The 20143-nt window shown below is 41.8% G+C and overlaps 1 protein-coding gene across 1 annotated transcript in view; it reads right to left on the bottom strand.

Moving 5' to 3' along the window:
* The window catches only part of LOC124257686, a 69450-nt gene that overhangs the window by 11473 nt on the left and 37834 nt on the right, over nucleotides 1-20143 (bottom strand). The window contains exons 14-19 of the mRNA XM_046691819.1: nucleotides 13756-13952; nucleotides 9584-9653; nucleotides 7227-7366; nucleotides 6611-6665; nucleotides 6136-6215; nucleotides 142-776 (exon numbers count right to left, since the gene is read on the bottom strand). Of these exons, the coding sequence (XP_046547775.1) occupies nucleotides 142-776; nucleotides 6136-6215; nucleotides 6611-6665; nucleotides 7227-7366; nucleotides 9584-9653; nucleotides 13756-13952 (1177 nt within the window). The remainder of the gene's footprint in view (nucleotides 1-141; nucleotides 777-6135; nucleotides 6216-6610; nucleotides 6666-7226; nucleotides 7367-9583; nucleotides 9654-13755; nucleotides 13953-20143) is intronic.

Below are 20143 nucleotides of genomic sequence, written 5' to 3'. Positions count from 1 at the left end.
CAACACAACAAAACAACATGCATCTGTAACTATGGTGATCAAAACACAACATGCAGTTTTCGGACCAACAAGCTGAATCAGTTTAAACAGGTCAATACCAGAAGTATCCACACAAATCAAGTCAGAACTGGATGGACCTACCTCTTTGATTTCTGAAACTCCTGATCCAACTGGTCCATGTCTATCACTTCCCGTGATGCATCGTAGCCTCCGCGTGGACTTTGTATTGACTTGGATCCTCGATTATTTTCTCCACAGAACGTCACCGATCTCCCACCTTCCAAATACTGCTGACTTGGCACTGAAGGCTTCGGCAGTGACGATTTCCCTCCGCGGTCAACACCCAATGCTTTTGAACCACTATTTGTAACATCCAGGGGCTCTTCAGAGAGGTCAAGGTCAGTTAATAATCCTTTATGTTTGCTTGGGTGTTTAGGTCCAATGTACGATGTTCGAGATCGTTCTAATTTCAAACTGGAACCTTCCGCTGGACCACCACGTTTCTTAATATAGAACTCCGGTGACCTACTTGGGTCAAAGGTCATATCGAAGTCATCCCCTCCGTGAATGGAAACGTAACTTATAGCCACGGGGAACATTGTTTTAGGCACTGTCGGTGATTTATCAACTTTGATTGCTCGATGGGAGGAGTCCCTAGCTGTGGTGGAGGATGTAGATGAGATTCTGGAAGTCCGGTCTTTCCTTAGCGATGAAGGCCTTGCCTCCTTCTTTGGCTCGGCTGGTACAGGTTTCGGTACTGGTACTGCTCTTTGGACCTGACACATGGGTTAGAGTCATCTAGTTTAGTGTTTTATGGCAATAGTTCAGCTAGCTGACAGGGGACTTGAAATAACCAGTCTTGACCATAGTGCCAGTAACTGTCATCACGAGCATCAGTTTACAAAACTGGGATACAATGACATGTCAGTCTGACTATCACATCACATTATTGGGATAAGCATTGGTTCCTGAAAACCAGTCTAACCTAGATCTTCACAAGGAACACAAACATAGATTACTGAAGACCAGTTCTAACTTGTACCTTCATGGGGAAGACACTCGTTGTGACTGTCAGTATGATACATACTACACACGTGAACCCAGGTTTTAACATAAATCTTTATAGTCTCACTCCTCCACCTTTCAATACAGAGGTAAAATTCTTAACATAACTAATGTGCAGGTAATGGCAGGTCATGATGAAATCAGATGTACACAAACACAATCAGACTCCCTGGTTGACATGCATGCTCATGTTAATCACTGAATTGTCTGGTCCAGACTTATTTATTTGCTGAGTGTGGCATTAATCAACAAACAAACAAACAATCAACTTACTATTATCCAAGTCGTAATTATACAAATTACACTCTATAGGGAGTAATGGTGAAGTCAGGAATACCAGCAAACAGTACAATCAACTTACTATTATCCAAGTCGTAATTATACAAATTACACTCTATAGGGAGTAATGGTGAAGTCAGGAATACCAGCAAACAGTACAATCAACTTACTATTATCCAAGTCGTAATTATACAAATTACACTCTATAGGAGTAATGGTGAAGTCAGGAATACCAGCAAACAGTACAATCAACTTACTATTATCCAAGTCGTAATTATACAAATTACACTCTATAGGAGTAATGGTGAAGTCAGGAATACCAGCAAACAGTACAATCAACTTACTATTATCCAAGTCGTAATTATACAAATTACACTCTATAGGGAGTAATGGTGAAGTCAGGAATACCAGCAAACAGTACAATCAACTTACTATTATCCAAGTCGTAATTATACAAATTACACTCTATAGGGAGTAATGGTGAAGTCAGGAATACCAGCAAACAGTACAATCAACTTACTATTATCCAAGTCGTAATTATACAAATTACACTCTATAGGGAGTAATGGTGAAGTCAGGAATACCAGCAAACAGTACAATCAACTTACTATTATCCAAGTCGTAATTATACAAATTACACTCTATAGGGAGTAATGGTGAAGTCAGGAATACCAGCAAACAGTACAATCAACTTACTATTATCCAAGTTGTAATTATACAAATTACACTCTATAGGGAGTAATGGTGAAGTCAGGAATACCAGCAAACAGTACAATCAACTTACTATTATCCAAGTTGTAATTATATAAATTACACTCTATAGGAGTAATGGTGAAGTCAGGAATACCAGCAAACAGTACAATCAACTTACTATTATCCAAGTCGTAATTATACAAATTACACTCTATAGGGAGTAATGGTGAAGTCAGGAATACCAGCAAACAGTACAATCAACTTACTATTATCCAAGTCGTAATTATACAAATTACACTCTATAGGGAGTAATGGTGAAGTCAGGAATACCAGCAAACAGTACAATCAACTTACTATTATCCAAGTCGTAATTATACAAATTACACTCTATAGGAGTAATGGTGAAGTCAGGAATACCAGCAAACAGTACAATCAACTTACTATTATCCAAGTTGTAATTATACAAATTACACTCTATAGGAGTAATGGTGAAGTCAGGAATACCAGCAAACAGTACAATCAACTTACTATTATCCAAGTCGTAATTATACAAATTACACTCTATAGGAGTAATGGTGAAGTCAGGAATACCAGCAAACAGTACAATCAACTTACTATTATCCAAGTTGTAATTATACAAATTACACTCTATAGGGAGTAATGGTGAAGTCAGGAATACCAGCAAACAGTACAATCAACTTACTATTATCCAAGTCGTAATTATACAAATTACACTCTATAGGGAGTAATGGTGAAGTCAGGAATACCAGCAAACAGTACAATCAACTTACTATTATCCAAGTTGTAATTATACAAATTACACTCTATAGGGAGTAATGGTGAAGTCAGGAATACCAGCAAACAGTACAATCAACTTACTATTATCCAAGTCGTAATTATACAAATTACACTCTATAGGGAGTAATGGTGAAGTCAGGAATACCAGCAAACAGTACAATCAACTTACTATTATCCAAGTCGTAATTATACAAATTACACTCTATAGGGAGTAATGGTGAAGTCAGGAATACCAGCAAACAGTACAATCAACTTACTATTATCCAAGTCAGTAATTATACAAATTACACTCTATAGGAGTAATGGTGAAGTCAGGAATACCAGCAAACAGTACAATCAACTTACTATTATCCAAGTCGTAATTATACAAATTACACTCTATAGGGAGTAATGGTGAAGTCAGGAATACCAGCAAACAGTACAATCAACTTACTATTATCCAAGTCGTAATTATACAAATTACACTCTATAGGGAGTAATGGTGAAGTCAGGAATACCAGCAAACAGTACAATCAACTTACTATTATCCAAGTCGTAATTATACAAATTACACTCTATAGGAGTAATGGTGAAGTCAGGAATACCAGCAAACAGTACAATCAACTTACTATTATCCAAGTCGTAATTATACAAATTACACTCTATAGGAGTAATGGTGAAGTCAGGAATACCAGCAAACAGTACAATCAACTTACTATTATCCAAGTCGTAATTATACAAATTACACTCTATAGGGAGTAATGGTGAAGTCAGGAATACCAGCAAACAGTACAATCAACTTACTATTATCCAAGTCGTAATTATACAAATTACACTCTATAGGGAGTAATGGTGAAGTCAGGAATACCAGCAAACAGTACAATCAACTTACTATTATCCAAGTCGTAATTATACAAATTACACTCTATAGGAGTAATGGTGAAGTCAGGAATACCAGCAAACAGTACAATCAACTTACTATTATCCAAGTCGTAATTATATAAATTACACTCTATAGGAGTAATGGTGAAGTCAGGAATACCAGCAAACAGTACAATCAACTTACTATTATCCAAGTCGTAATTATACAAATTACACTCTATAGGGAGTAATGGTGAAGTCAGAATACCAGCAAACAGTACAATCAACTTACTATTATCCAAGTCGTAATTATACAAATTACACTCTATAGGGAGTAATGGTGAAGTCAGGAATACCAGCAAACAGTACAATCAACTTACTATTATCCAAGTCGTAATTATACAAATTACACTCTATAGGGAGTAATGGTGAAGTCAGGAATACCAGCAAACAGTACAATCAACTTACTATTATCCAAGTCGTAATTATACAAATTACACTCTATAGGAGTAATGGTGAAGTCAGGAATACCAGCAAACAGTACAATCAACTTACTATTATCCAAGTTGTAATTATACAAATTACACTCTATAGGAGTAATGGTGAAGTCAGGAATACCAGCAAACAGTACAATCAACTTACTATTATCCAAGTCGTAATTATACAAATTACACTCTATAGGGAGTAATGGTGAAGTCAGGAATACCAGCAAACAGTACAATCAACTTACTATTATCCAAGTCGTAATTATACAAATTACACTCTATAGGGAGTAATGGTGAAGTCAGGAATACCAGCAAACAGTACAATCAACTTACTATTATCCAAGTCAGAATTATACAAATTACACTCTATAGGAGTAATGGTGAAGTCAGGAATACCAGCAAACAGTACAATCAACTTACTATTATCCAAGTTGTAATTATACAAATTACACTCTATAGGGAGTAATGGTGAAGTCAGGAATACCAGCAAACAGTACAATCAACTTACTATTATCCAAGTCGTAATTATACAAATTACACTCTATAGGAGTAATGGTGAAGTCAGGAATACCAGCAAACAGTACAATCAACTTACTATTATCCAAGTCGTAATTATACAAATTACACTCTATAGGAGTAATGGTGAAGTCAGGAATACCAGCAAACAGTACAATCAACTTACTATTATCCAAGTCGTAATTATACAAATTACACTCTATAGGGAGTAATGGTGAAGTCAGGAATACCAGCAAACAGTACAATCAACTTACTATTATCCAAGTCGTAATTATACAAATTACACTCTATAGGAGTAATGGTGAAGTCAGGAATACCAGCAAACAGTACAATCAACTTACTATTATCCAAGTCGTAATTATACAAATTACACTCTATAGGAGTAATGGTGAAGTCAGGAATACCAGCAAACAGTACAATCAACTTACTATTATCCAAGTTGTAATTATACAAATTACACTCTATAGGGAGTAATGGTGAAGTCAGAATACCAGCAAACAGTACAATCAACTTACTATTATCCAAGTCGTAATTATACAAATTACACTCTATAGGGAGTAATGGTGAAGTCAGGAATACCAGCAAACAGTACAATCAACTTACTATTATCCAAGTCGTAATTATACAAATTACACTCTATAGGGAGTAATGGTGAAGTCAGGAATACCAGCAAACAGCACAATCAACTTACTATTATCCAAGTCGTAATTATATAAATTACACTCTATAGGAGTAATGGTGAAGTCAGGAATACCAGCAAACAGTACAATCAACTTACTATTATCCAAGTCGTAATTATACAAATTACACTCTATAGGGAGTAATGGTGAAGTCAGGAATACCAGCAAACAGTACAATCAACTTACTATTATCCAAGTTGTAATTATACAAATTACACTCTATAGGAGTAATGGTGAAGTCAGGAATACCAGCAAACAGTACAATCAACTTACTATTATCCAAGTCGTAATTATATAAATTACACTCTATAGGAGTAATGGTGAAGTCAGGAATACCAGCAAACAGTACAATCAACTTACTATTATCCAAGTCGTAATTATACAAATTACACTCTATAGGGAGTAATGGTGAAGTCAGGAATACCAGCAAACAGTACAATCAACTTACTATTATCCAAGTCGTAATTATATAAATTACACTCTATAGGGAGTAATGGTGAAGTCAGGAATACCAGCAAACAGTACAATCAACTTACTATTATCCAAGTCGTAATTATATAAATTACACTCTATAGGGAGTAATGGTGAAGTCAGGAATACCAGCAAACAGTACAATCAACTTACTATTATCCAAGTTGTAATTATATAAATTACACTCTATAGGGAGTAATGGTGAAGTCAGGAATACCAGCAAACAGTACATGGCTGAAACAATGGTCAAGTTAAAGTATCTTTGTGTAATGACTTCCTTAAACAAATCAGGTCAGAGAGTCTCTTACAGGTGTGATCTGTGAGTCTTCTGCCTGGCTGGACGAGTCGGACAACACCTGGCTGCCACGACGCGGCGACAAGCTGCCTGCTGGAACACAGTAACAAATGGACAAATTAGATGATTTACATGCACTCTCTGATATGATGGGTATTTCGCACATTATAATAATAGTGGATTAGTAGAGAGCTTTTCCATGGTGTATTTGTATCGTGGACTAATGTACCATGAAGCAATGCTTCAATGACTCGTTATTGAATTAACTGAAATTAGCTGCACACACTTTGACCACTTTCAGTTTTTAATATAAGGGGCATAGTGTAAATTTGCTGTGTAGAGTTGCTTCCCTTAGGTGTGGCAGAAACCTATGGGTTGGAAATCATGATTCTCTCATGTGAAACTGACATGAATTGATATAATTGAAATACTATTCAAATCTGAGTTAAAACAAACTTATTCAGTAACTCTTTATGGAGTTTACACACCTGAACTTGGTCTCGGGGGAATATTTTCCGTGTTTGTTGGGGTCTTTGACCGATTCTGCAATAAACAGAAATAACCTCATCTGGAAAGATGTTTGCTGAAACCTTCATCACCATCAGCTAATTATGCAAATGAGGTACATTAGCAGCTTTTACAAAGCTCCTTGCATTAATATATTGTTGTATATAAATGCTCTGTTGTCTAATGGTTCCAGTAAGCTTATATATTTCTTCTCCATGTGACGCAAACATGGCATATATTTGTGACTGTATGATAACTGGGACAGTTCACTCTAGCACTGTATTCATATGCTGGTCCAGAATGTACTTCAATGAATGAAATTTCATCTTTCACATTGATTATGTGAAGAATGACATATTACGACCCTCCAGTTTTTATGCATGGTAAATATCACACATGAAGATCAAAAAACTATTATGCCATCTAACGTCATAACAAGGAAACTAAGGCTGAAACTTGAACATATTCTCATTCCAGAAGGGGTAATTCACAATTAATGGATTTGTAACTTATTTCTAATTTTGTTAAACCTCCTAGCATGGAGAATGAGAAATCATGTCGAGGAACATGAAGGCATCCTTGTGTATCTTGTCCCACCTTGGCGCTCGGCACCCGCACAGGTTTCCCCTCCGTCAGAGACTTTCTCTTCTTCTGTAGTGGAATCACTTTCGGAATCATCTCTTCAGTAACAGATTCTCGTTTTGGGGGCTGATATAACGGAGGTCGATTTGTATCGTCTGGAAATTATGCAAAATAATTAATCATTTTTGAAAGTATCAGGAACGTTGTGAGACAAAAGAGACGCTCCAATGTGAGATCCGGAGTTTGACCTGGATTGATGCTAAATCCTGGATACAAGACTAGCTGTCGACAGGTCTCAGGGGTACATTATAAGTTGTTCACTGGTCACGAGGGTACATCATAAGTTGTTCACTGCACATGAGGGTACATCAACCCATGGGCCCCGAGGGACCAGTAAACAACATATTTATCTTACTGAACACCTCAATGTTAATTTTGAACTGTTTGAAGCACAGGTATCAGATCATAATAAGGAGTCCCAGAGTTAGGCAATTAGCCAATGCCAACAACGATAGACGACAAGAAAAACAAAATTTGAGTTATCTCCCTTTCATCCATTTGCATTCGCAAAATGTTGGTAATTTCCATACATCATACATGACTCAATTATTCAAGATAAAGAACTACTTAGATAATAACAAATAAGTAAGAAATGAGTTCGGCGTTCACAGCGGTTAACATAGACAATGTTCCTCATGTCGCAGGTTTAACACACGACCACTGGGCTGGTGTTCAATGTGTTTATTCTGCCATTTGGGGTAGGAGCCACACTGGGCGTGCCATGAAGCTGTGATTACGGAAACTACACTGAGGGCTGCCACTGCCAGCATGGTGGTCATACATTATCAATAAATATGATAAAGTAAAACTACTGTGACATTTACATAATTATTAAATATAGAAATAATCATGAAAGTTAATGGTTACTAAACCATTATAAAAGACATTTACCCAAATACAGAATACATTGTAAATGGGGTACATTGAAAATAGAAGAGTGCTCAGCCAATCAATAAACGACATTTATGTGTGAGGTAAGATAATGGTTTACTCCCAAAAGTTAGACGTCCCAAAAGTCATACATCCCAATTGTCAGACAAATCAATCAGGCGTGACTGTGATTACAACCTAGTCTTACCCACTGATATAATGAACCTGTCCAATACACTAACGAGATGGATTTCACATTTGTACAGAAATACTTTGATCAGAATACTAATGTTGAAGTTGATATAATAGTTTAGATTACACTTTTTAGTAAGTACAAATTCTAGTACATTTTTGAGTTGAGCCCCATCCGATTCTAACTCATACCCTCAGAGTTGATGGGGCTCAACTCAAATGTACTAGAATTTGTACTTTACTAAGAAAGTGTAATCCCAAATATAACATATGTTGCATTTGACCACTTTCTAAATGGCACTATGTAATCACTAATGTTGAAGTTCTTAAATGTTGGTGAATGTGGACGTTACCCAATGGATATAAATGCACAACAGCATTTAATAAAATAACTTTTGGGATGTCTAGCTTTTGGGAGGAAACCAAGACAATGAGTGACGTCCCGAGGTGTGAGATTCTACTTACAATGGGCTGCACACATGCTCACACTCACCATTCACACCAATATTCCAGAAATATCAGGGCTGGGACACCAGAAATGGGCTTCACAAATTGTACCCATGTGGGGAAAAGGTAACCACTAGGCTACCCCACCACCCCTATATTCACGGAAGGTCCAGTTAATGCCAAATTGAATGTTTATCTAAAATTTGTTCATGCCTGTGACTTTGTTTCACAAACATCTTAACAGTGAGCAGATAATGTACAGAAACCTATAGCCATAACAGACTCAAAGGGATCACTAATTTTAATGTGTTATAACTGATGTTTGTTATACCTATTTCAAGTGAATGATACAAGTGTCTGCATCCAAAACCAGTTCTGTATGCCTGTCAGTTCGTTATAAGAGTGTTCATTATAAACTTAGTTCATTGTAAATGAAAAACAGATTCCATCATTGAAACTGTACTGTGTGAGTGTACACTATAAATAGCAAGCATCTTTCTCGCTTGAGGTCCCTCAATCAATCTTATAATCCCATCATGACTGAACATTGAGACTTCCCAGTGTATTGTCACCAAGTGCTTAGCTGCAGCCGGACCACCATCATGAAGAATAAGAAAACGGCATTGGCCATAGTGACAGTTTATCGTTCATGTTATTTGGCTTCCATGGGTTCAAATGACATGAGAAACATCAATATCTCCAGACAGTATACAGGCTAAATATGTCTTTCTATGACTTAGAATTCGCCTGATTTGAGTGATTACCTCCAGGAGACGGATCAAGTAACTACACACAACACTTACATTCATCCTTGGACGTCCGTTTCTTCGTGGCCTTACTCTCAAACTTCCCTTCATTTGTAAGTGCCACCACCTACAACAGCAGGAATCATTGTTACCTGGGGAGACACTGGTCCCTGGGGAGACACTGGTCCCCTTCACAACTAACTAAGGGATACAACAATTAGCATGAGACATAAATCAAGTGCACAGCATGTTATTAAAATGTAAAAACGTTTGGTCAGTGGCTTCAACAATTCAACGTAATCTGTGTTAAGAGTTGCAAGAGATGCTAGTCTATGCTGAGACGTGACATTTTCATTAGCATCAGCTGAAATGTGTCCCGCATGACAGCTGTCAATCATTGCTGGGCCGTAAACTTTATGAGTCATACGAAGTTTGAACATATTTTCTTGTCCATAAGGACTCTTAAGCCTATGTTGTAATGTCAGAGGATATAACATGCATGATGTATGACACATGTAGGACAAGAGTCACCAGAACATGACATATCCCCCCGGCCCCCACATATTTGAAAGAACAAATCATATGACAGTTTCTTAAAGTCCAGCTTGATTTGTTTCAGACTATGATGTATGACAGATGTAAGACAACATAATAGTACATGTTGAAGTGTGATAGACATAACACAAGTTGCTTGTAATAGCATGACATTTGACAGTTAATTAGGAGATAAACATACTGTGTTGGAAAATCAGAGGTATATAACGAATGGGAAGCGTGAGGTTTTAAACAAAAAAATTAGAGCTGTTATAATTTTGTTATATACCTCTGAGTTTCCAACACAGTACGTTTATCTCCATTCTACGATAACCGCATTATTAAAGGACCACTGATCCAGAGCGATTAATGTTTCCAGCCAACAGTCTAATTACGAAACCTAGCTGCAAACTGGTTAGCCACTGCTCCCTCGACCGTGATGGGCTACTGCAGGGACTGGGTTACTGTCCACCCTGGCAGAATTTCTTCAACCTTATCAGTGGGACATTAGGAAGGTGGATGCCCATCAGATGCCTTTATTTGAAAATATCCCCAGTAGTTCTTGTCTGATTGTAATAAAGTATCCCAGCAGTGTAGGCTTTTTCAGATTTTCAAATGTTTCGATGATATAGTGACCCAATTTGATCCTATTTGCTGTTTTTTTTACCTCGATATTTAATCATGTAAAAATATGATTTCTATTACGCATGCTATGATATCAAAAACACACATTTGATATATTTGAATCCATAAACTAAACAACCCCACTTTGTCATTGCAAAATAAATCTGAGGTATATACAGTTTTTAACTAAGTACACAGCAAATGCTTATATATATTTCTTATGTAACAATAAAGTTCCTTTCGTATCCTCAAAACAGTGTCGGACAATAAGTCAATGCAGAGACCATATACCATATACCGGTATATGGTCTCTGGTCAATGCAATCAAACTTGCATGCAATACAGCGATTACTACTCTCTTGCTGTGACCCTTGTTTAGTGGTAAACCTACACATGTTATTTGTCATCATTCACTTGATGGTCAATTATTGAATTTATAACAGGTATAATTAGTGATAACACCACTCAGATTACCTGACAAAGGTTCCCATTTGGCATTTCTTGTGTCTGGAGTAAATACTCATCATTATAAATTGAGGTCTGATGTGGCATATGTATTACATCTTATGTAACATGCGCATGGAAGTGCAGTAAGAGGAATTATCAGCTGAGTTACAAAAAAAAACATCGATCAAAGGATTAACCGATAACACGCTGATTGATTAATTGCTTTTATCCTGCACAGCGGATTTGTCAAAAGGTAGTGTTTATGTATGTAGATTTACTAATCCATACTGAATACACTCCGTCGTAAAGTCTCTTTGTAAAAACAATGTCCTTCCTACAAAGGATCAACCGCCAATACATTGATTGCTCATTACTGGCTAACTAAATTCCTTATTTCAAAGAAAGGCGGACATTATGCAATAAGTTGCCAGGTGTGCTATCTTGGGTGACCAATGGGACTACAGTGAGACCCCGGATATCCAGACACATTCGTTTTTACGTAAATCGTCTGGATAACTGAATATCTGGATATCTGGATTTCTGTCATCCAGGCTTACCGCATACTACCGTCTATAAGCCGAATTTTGAGGATAAAAAAGGCAGTGTGTAGGAGGGGGTCGGCTTATCTTCATGAGTTACACTTTTGTCAAACTTTTTTCCAGGGGTAAGAAAACATCACATCACTTCGCGGGAACAAACAACAGAAAACAACTTTGTCAGTAAAGACGTAAAATTTGCAATTAAACATCACTAGACAAGATTATTTACCTTTTAAGTTCTAAGTTGTTTTTGCTGGGCATTGTATTATTTGCAGAGATTAAGATTACCGTGTGTATTTGAGCCGGAAATAGCAATCAGCTGTGCACACGTTTCCCGGCGATCAAGTTCAAACATGCACAATAATATAGTAGGTGTTTGAACGGTAGCGAGCTTACACTTTTGGTTTACAATTACTTCCAAAACAGCATGGTCGTTTTGATTTGACAACGACAATTTACTCTGTGTCAGAGTGGCCTACTAATCACCACCAATACCCTGCTGATCGGTCATTAATCCGGATTAGCAGACCTTGTCTCGTGTCAAAACACGTGGGACTCTCGCGCTTCCCTTCACAAGGTCAGCGGTAGATCAAAGCTTCGTGCGGTTAAGTGAGTCAATTTTGTGTTGCTTTGAAAAATTTACCGTCCGGGAACAGAAACCGCATATCCATTATAGACAGTCACTTTTATAACATAAGAGATTGATTTTTTATGAAAATTGACCGGAAGGCGAGGTTTCCGGATATTTGGGGTCCGGGTATCTGGCGTCTCACTGTATACACCAATGTGAAAAACGTGAAACGATAGATCACTTTTTTGCATATTAGACTGTTAAAAGACACATGACATAGAACAGGATACTTTGTCAGCTGCAGATGAATGGCATCTCATTCCTTTATGTGGATATTGATGGATACATTCCCCGAACAAGGTAATAGCCTGATATTGTTGCTATAACTTAAGTCTGTTTTAATTTTAATATTTGCAATTTGTTTTTATTTATTCGTTTAATGTTATGGCATTCAACAGAATCATTTTTTTTTGCTGTGAAGTGTAATGAGACGGACAACATACACTAGGTCGCACTTAGGACGAGTGTGTGAAATATGATACACGATTGCAATCTATAAGATGTCTAGATATTACAGTCATGTTATAAATTCACTAAGTATAAGCAGATCGTGTGCATTTTATTAAGTTTCAAAATGCATACAAATATGATAGTAAACTAATTAGGATTATAAGACAAAATATAAACATGTACATTGACTTCGTTATTTCAGTCCTAACATTTTTTACCACTGGCAGATGGTTAAACTTAAAATGTTTTCATCTGTTATCAAAATAATGCCATTTAGTACAACATTCAGATTGACTAGTAGTGAACCCAAGCTCACTACTCTCCCCAAGACTCCTCATGTACTTAGTTAGTCTTACTTTCAAACAATACTATTATATCAGGCTTCTCACCAAATTCAAGATCAAACTATTTTTAAATCAAATTCTGCATCCATTTAGGTTAACATTTTTATAAAGTCAACATTACTATGAAATCAAAAATTTTACATCAAAATCAGCATTTTTATCAAAGTGAATATGTTTTTATAAGAAACCAAATTTTTCATCAAAGTCTACATAACTTTACAACAAAATCAACATAAGATTATCAAGTAAAAAAGATTTCATCTTTGTTGATCAGTCTATACTTATACTATCAATTGAGCATGAGGGTGGTGCAGCAGAGGTAACGAACCAGTCATGAATTCTGGGATATCATCTGGGTACTCAATGGAGAAAATCAATAACAAAAGCAACAACCAGTCCACGGAAATTGCTCTGGATCAGTGTCTCTTTAAGATTTAAAAAAAATACATACTTGGTTTGAAAATCAGAGGTATATAACGTGATTGATAATATGATTAACCAATCACAATCCAGTATTTACTGAAGTCATTGTAGAATCAGCCTTGTTACACATGCAATATGTAAAAGTTACGATACATAACAATTGCTATATGTAACACATACAATACAATACACATTCAATATGAATGACTTACGACACATAACACACGCTATACATACCACAAACGTGTACTCTGTATCGGGTGTCAACCTGCGGGCATTGTAGCAGAGATCAGTTCCTGAGTACACTGTCTTGCCGTTCATGATGACGTCATAGCGGGTGATTCTGCCAAGAGGAACCTCCGGTGGACCCCAGGTCAAGTTGACCTCATTGCGACCCAACACATGGACTTGAGGTCGGGACGGGGCATGGGCACCTGGATGACATGGGGGAGTGACTGTCAATAGTGCTTGTAATCTCTAGGTCATGGAATAATGACTGTCAATAGTGCTTGTATTCCCTAGGTCATGGAATAATGACTGTCAATAGTGCTTGTATTCACTAGGTCATGGAATAATGACTGTCAATAGTGCTTGTATTCCCTAGGTCATGGAATAATGACTGTCAATAGTGCTTGCATTCCGTAGGTCATGGAATAATGACTGTCAATGGTGCTTGAATTCTCTAGGTCATGGAATAATGACTGTCAATAGTGCTTGTATTCCCAGGTCATGGAATAATGACTGTCAATAGTGCTTGCATTCCCTAGGTCATGGAATAATGACTGTCAATAGTGCTTGTATTCCCTAGGTCATGGAATAATGACTATCAATAGTGCTTGCATTCCCTAGTTCATGGAATAATGACTGTCAGTAGTGCTTGCATTCACTAGGTCATGGAATATTATTAAAATCTAAATATTTTAGATATTTAAATACTTACCTTACCATAGGTCTTATGCATATTACCTCAAGCTCCGCTTAAAGAGATCAGACAGTCGTTGATTCGCCATTCTGTAGAACGGCCACCTCGTGAATCGACGAGTGTACCGGCAACGGAAGTGACGTGATCTCCCCTCCCGCGCAAGCGCGGTCCATCCAAAATCACTTTTACTGACCAGGTCCGAAGAGCCCAGAGAGGGGAGGAGCATCCAGCGTTGGGAGGGAGTTACCGCCCTATGGTAAGGTAAGTATTTAAATATCTAAAATATTTAGATTTTAATAAATTTTTTAACTTACCTTACCATAGGTCTTATGCATATGGATTCGACAGTAGGACGGCGTGTGTCGGGCTCCAGAGGACCGTCCCCATGAAAACCCACATGCCAAGGGAAAACCAGAAGAAACTACTGAATCGCCAGACTGTCGCAGGAGGCGCTTCGGAACAGGAGACAGATAGTGACTAAAGGCAACCCTAAGGAAAACAAATACACCCTGAGTGTAAGTTAACCTGAAGACCAGAAGGTAAGAAGAAGTAGTTACCTAATGGCGGTAGGATGGGTGAGTTGCTGAGCAACCACCAGTGGACCAAACGATTGAAGACCTTCCACGCCCTCGACGGCCAAATCCTGCAGGTAATGACTAGCGAAGACAGTAGAGGACTTCCAAAACAACCCTCCATGATGGCTGGAACGGTGCAGTTTCTGTGGAGAGCCATGGTGGATGCCAGAGCCCTAATCTCAGCGCGGATTAGTGGCTGTAGGATGAGGCAGATCTTGGCGATCGAGGGCGGGTCAGGATGGTAGTATCGAGCCAGAGCTGCCAGTTATTCTTATTAACTTCACCTTTGGCCACAGAAGATAACGGGATGAGAACAGTCTCTCACGAGACTGCCTCCTGGAAGATGATGGCAATATAAACCCGCGTGCCCTCACGGACAAAGCAGCTGTTCCTCAGCCGCCACGTGAGGTCCTAGAATGGAAGACAAAGGAGGGATAGAGAAGATCCTATCCGGTTGTCCCGCAGCTGGTTCTGGCCACGAAGTCCCAAAGCAGTCCGAGATGAACAAGACCATGCCGCGGACTGCTCAAAACGCACCCTGGTGACATCCAATGCGGATCTCACTAACCCTAGCTGCTGTGGCCAGGGCCAAGAGAAAAGCTGTCTTCCTGGAGAGGTTCTCAAAGAAGCCGCGGTCCAAAGGCTCATAAGGGGGACCTCTCAGATGACTTAAGAATCCACGCTTAGGTCCCAAGCCGGAGGATCGAGCTTTGTTCTTCTGGTCCTCCAGCTTAAAACGCTTTGAGGACGGCGATGAGTTCTGGCACCTTGGAAATCTTTTTTGTCGCGACTTGACCGCCAGAACGGGAGTTAAGAGCCGATAAATAAGTTCCTATAGTGTTGCCCCTGAGACTGACTCAAGAAAGAGAAGGAACTCTGCTATAAACTGAGGAGAAGCCTTCAATGGTCCTCCTGGACTTCTGTGCACAAACTTCTCAAAAGAAACCCACTTATCATCATAGAGTGATCTTGTGGAGACTCGATGAGTTAACGCGAGCAATAACCTTGGCGACACCGCGGAGAAGCCCTTTGGCCTTCAGCCTTTGCAGATGATCCAACCGCGACAGATGAAACCGAAGTCCGGATCGGGATGCCACTGTCGACTGTGGGGATGCCTGAGCAGGTGAGGCCAGTCTGGTAACTGTTATGGACTTCTTTCGGCCAGACGGCGAGATCTGGGAACCAGGTTCTGGCTGGCCACCAAGGCGCGACCAAAAGCAGACGAATCGCTCTCTCTGTCCGCTTGACTTTGCTATTACCGCTGGCAACAGAACTGGTGGTGGAAAGGCGCATTAACGCCCAGAGACCCTCCACGACAAGGACATGGCGCCGACCGCCCATGCCGCTGATCTGGAATCGAGACATCGCATTAACGGCAGCTGTGTGTTGAAGCGAAATCGCAAAACAGGTCGATCAGAGGGCGGCGCGGACTGACAAAGAAGTTTGAACGCTTCTGGATGTAGCATCCACTCTGTTGGAGACGGTTTGCCCCGCCTTGAGAGAGCGCCTTTGCCAAAACGCTCTTGCACCCTGGGATGTGTCGGGCTCTACGCTGATGCCATTGTCGCCCAGGAGACTGGCCAGCTGGAACGCCTGCTCCAACAACTGTTTGGACCTGGTCGCTCCCCTGATTGTGAATCAACCACACCACCGTGCGGAATTGTCCCACGCTATCAGGAGCCTGGTGTTCCCGCAACAGAGGCACCCAGTGTCGAACCGCTAAAAATGACTGCTTGCAGCTCCAAGTTGTTGATGTGCCATCCTAGCTCGGTGCCTGACCACAGCCCCGTAGGTGGTTCGGTCGAGGTGAGCACCCCAACCTTGAAGAGACGATTCATCTACCGTAACAGTTCGTGATCGTAGAACAAACTCTGTCAAGGAGACTCCCTCGCGCAGATCGCTCGACTCGACAGTCCACCAACGAGGTAAGCGCTGAGATGCAGGGGCAAAAGGAACCTCAACTGCAGGTCGTCCGCCTGGATGTAAGGCAACAGGAAGGGCTGTAACGGCGGGCATCAAGCCGCACCTCTGAGTCAAGTCCTGGGCTGAGGTGAGGAGACCCTAAGAGGGACTGCTACTCCCTGAGCACCCAGCGGCTGATAGACCTCGTTGGCTTAAACTGACAATCTTTCTCCAGCTTATCTAGCGGAATCCTGACAAGGTCGCAATGTGTCAGGAAGAGGCCTCCCTATAAACGTCGAAGTTCCTGGGGACGGCCCAGGTGGGATTTTGTCTATGTTGATAATCCATCCCAGTTGCTGCAAGAGATGAATGGCAAAGTGCATCTGTTTGGCGTAAGCAACTGAGGGTCGAGTGGTTCTATGAGACAGTCGCCTATATAAGGGTCAAGTCGATGCCCCTGAGATTGAGGAACCGGGTGATCGGGCAGGTAATCCGAGGAAAGCCGCCGGGCCGTGGAAATTCCAAATGGAAGCACTTTTCGCACTGGTAGTGGGACCCGCTGAAAAAGAACCTCAGGTACTTTCTGTGACGGTGGTAAATGGGCACATGCAGGCAGGCATCCTGAAGGTCGAGGCTGGCCAACCAGACCCTGGGCGCAAGCTTGGCTCAGTAGCTGTTCCAGGGACACCATCGCGAAGTGAGGCGTTCCGAAGATAAAGGTGGTTGAAACTGCCATGTTGTGAATCATTCAGAAGTTTCCTGAGTCCTTCTTTGGGAACCAGGAAGATTGGTGAGATAGAACCCGGGACTGTCGGGGTCTAGCACTGTCTCTATAGCTTGAGCCGGCGCAACAGAGTGTGGATGCTGTCTGCTAGCAGTAACTGTTGGTCTGGAGCATACACACGTGACTGGGGTGTTGAAGCCAGAGGCGACATCGTACATTGGCAGCTTGTAACCGGTCCTGAGAATGTTGGTGATAAACGGGTCTTCCAGGATTGTCCAATTGGGCCAGAAGATCCCAGTCTCCCGCCTACTGGAGTAGGATCGAACCGCACGACTGCTGGTGGAGGTCCCAGTCGTGTTGGGTCGCAACTTCAGCTTAATCGGAGCGGCGGGCGCCCCTACCCCTGCCGGGCGTGGTTGGGGGTCCCTGGACGATCCTGCTGACGGCGCTGAAAAACAGGTTCGATCTGCCACGCCACGCCCTTCTGCCAGAGGCGCTGACGACGAGTCTCTTCGGACGTAACGGGCGCTTCCCTCTACCCCTTGCAGATGATCTGCCACTTAAAGGTCAACTCAAAGCTTCAACGAGACAAAGAAACCTCCGTGATTGGTAAGCTCTGCGTGTTCCTTATACACCCGAATGCCGCCATTAAAGAGGAAACGCGACCAAAAGGCTCTTAACAGTTTCCTTTAAACTCTTCCTGCCAAGAACAGGGCTCCAGGAAACCCATCCGGCGCAACAACCGCTGTCATGGCCAGAGCCGCCCGGAGGTGCGCCAGCAAATCATGCAACACCTTGCCCTGCCATTGAAACAGGGTGGTAAGATGTTCTAACCTTGACGCGGTTGTCTTCGTCAGATCCCAAGCAGTAGCCGGTTGCCGAGGCCAACGCTGATACCGGGCTTCAACATCCGCTTTGAGTTCTGCATCAATGGCCAACATCTTGGAGTCCTGCACTCGTAGGATGCCTGTGGGGAAGCCGATAAGCTTTTGAGGACTCATTCGCCATGAGCCGCGACCTCCATCGGCAAAATCCAAACTATGAATCTTGTAGTCTCCTTTGCGCGACTTTGGAGCCTTTATCGCGGGTATTGAGAGACAAAGTAGCAAAATCAGCGCCCAAAGAAGCTACAGCATCGCCACCATCGGGTGAGGCGGAGGAGTAACTCCGAGAAGACCGAATAGCCTTCGGTCTGGGCCGAACCTGAAGAGGGAGAAGGACAATCCGCAGTCTGTCGGCAATCCAGTCGAACACAGCAGAGAGAGGGAGGTAGGTGCCCCCCATCATCATCATCCTCTTGCAACATTTCTCATTATAATCGGAGAAAATAGCGCCCTCAGTGTCCTCCCAGGACACGGTAGGAGCAGTAAATCGCTGACCGAGGCAGCAGGCTTCGTGGGCGACCGATGACAACTGAGAAGCAGCACTCAAAGTAACTGTCGGGAACGTGGACGACGCCGGGCGAAGCGCTTAACAGGAGGTGACCTTGAACGGGACCGACGGTATCGCCACCACGCATCGGTGACTCCTTGAGCTTCCCCTATCCTTGGAACGTATCGGGAGAGCTGCAGACCTGAATCAGACCGACGACGCTTAAGAGAAGTATCCCAACTAAGACGAGGACTCCTAGACCGATGATGCTGCCAAGGAGACCTGGAACGAGATCGCCGAGCACGATGGGAACGCCGGGCGCCCTGACGCCGGGAACGCTCTTCCATTAACTGACGCTAGGTTCTCCCTCTCTAGACACTGTAGCCTTCCTGGGGATACGGTAGTCTGCCAAAGGCGTCGGAGTTGGCGCTGGCGTTGGTACAGGCGTCGGCGTCGGCATGGGCGCCGGCGTCCGCATGGGCGTCGGCGTAGGCATCGACGTTGGTTGAAGCAACAAGTCAGCAACTGGAGAATCTGGTGCCACAGGCGCCGGCGAGGGACAAAGCTAGGCAACGGCGCTGGAACGGTGTTGTTAGCTTCGCAGCTTGCCGCAAAAGGAGCCGTCCGGCAACTTCTGAACCTCCGGATGCGACAAAGCCGCCCGGTGGGATAGGTCAACAAAGGCGCCAGACGAAGCGCTTGGCTTCAGGCGCCAGCAAACGAGGCGCAGGGGTGGACGGCTGATCTATCACAGGAGAAGAGCGTCCGACCGCGTACGAGGGGGGGAGAAGACCGGAGTCCACAGAAGAAACAGGGGAAGACATTTTCCTCCTCCGCTGTGACAAGCCGCTTCTTAGCGCTGAGGTAGGCCTTGAAATCATGCGACGGACAGCGAGTACAAAAGTGACAGCCGCCAATGGAACAGGCAACAGTCGCACAGTCTGGGCACCAGGGTGTGGGTCCTGGCAGACTTCTGCACCTTGCAGATGCAACAAAACTGCCGGGTCATGCACACCAAAAGCTGTAACACACAAATGTGAAACGTAAAACCTAGAAACAACCCCTGCAGACGAAAATGGAAGCACCCTCCCACAAGAATGGGCATCAAGTAAGTGGGACAGTCGTGGTAAA

This window comes from Haliotis rubra, unplaced genomic scaffold (assembly GCF_003918875.1).
Source record: "Haliotis rubra isolate DU_JTF1 unplaced genomic scaffold, ASM391887v1 Scf67, whole genome shotgun sequence".
In the NCBI taxonomy this organism is placed as follows: Eukaryota; Metazoa; Mollusca; class Gastropoda; order Lepetellida; family Haliotidae; genus Haliotis; species Haliotis rubra.
Note: the sequence above shows the minus strand (reverse complement) of the source record. Positions and strands in the feature narration are given on the sequence as shown.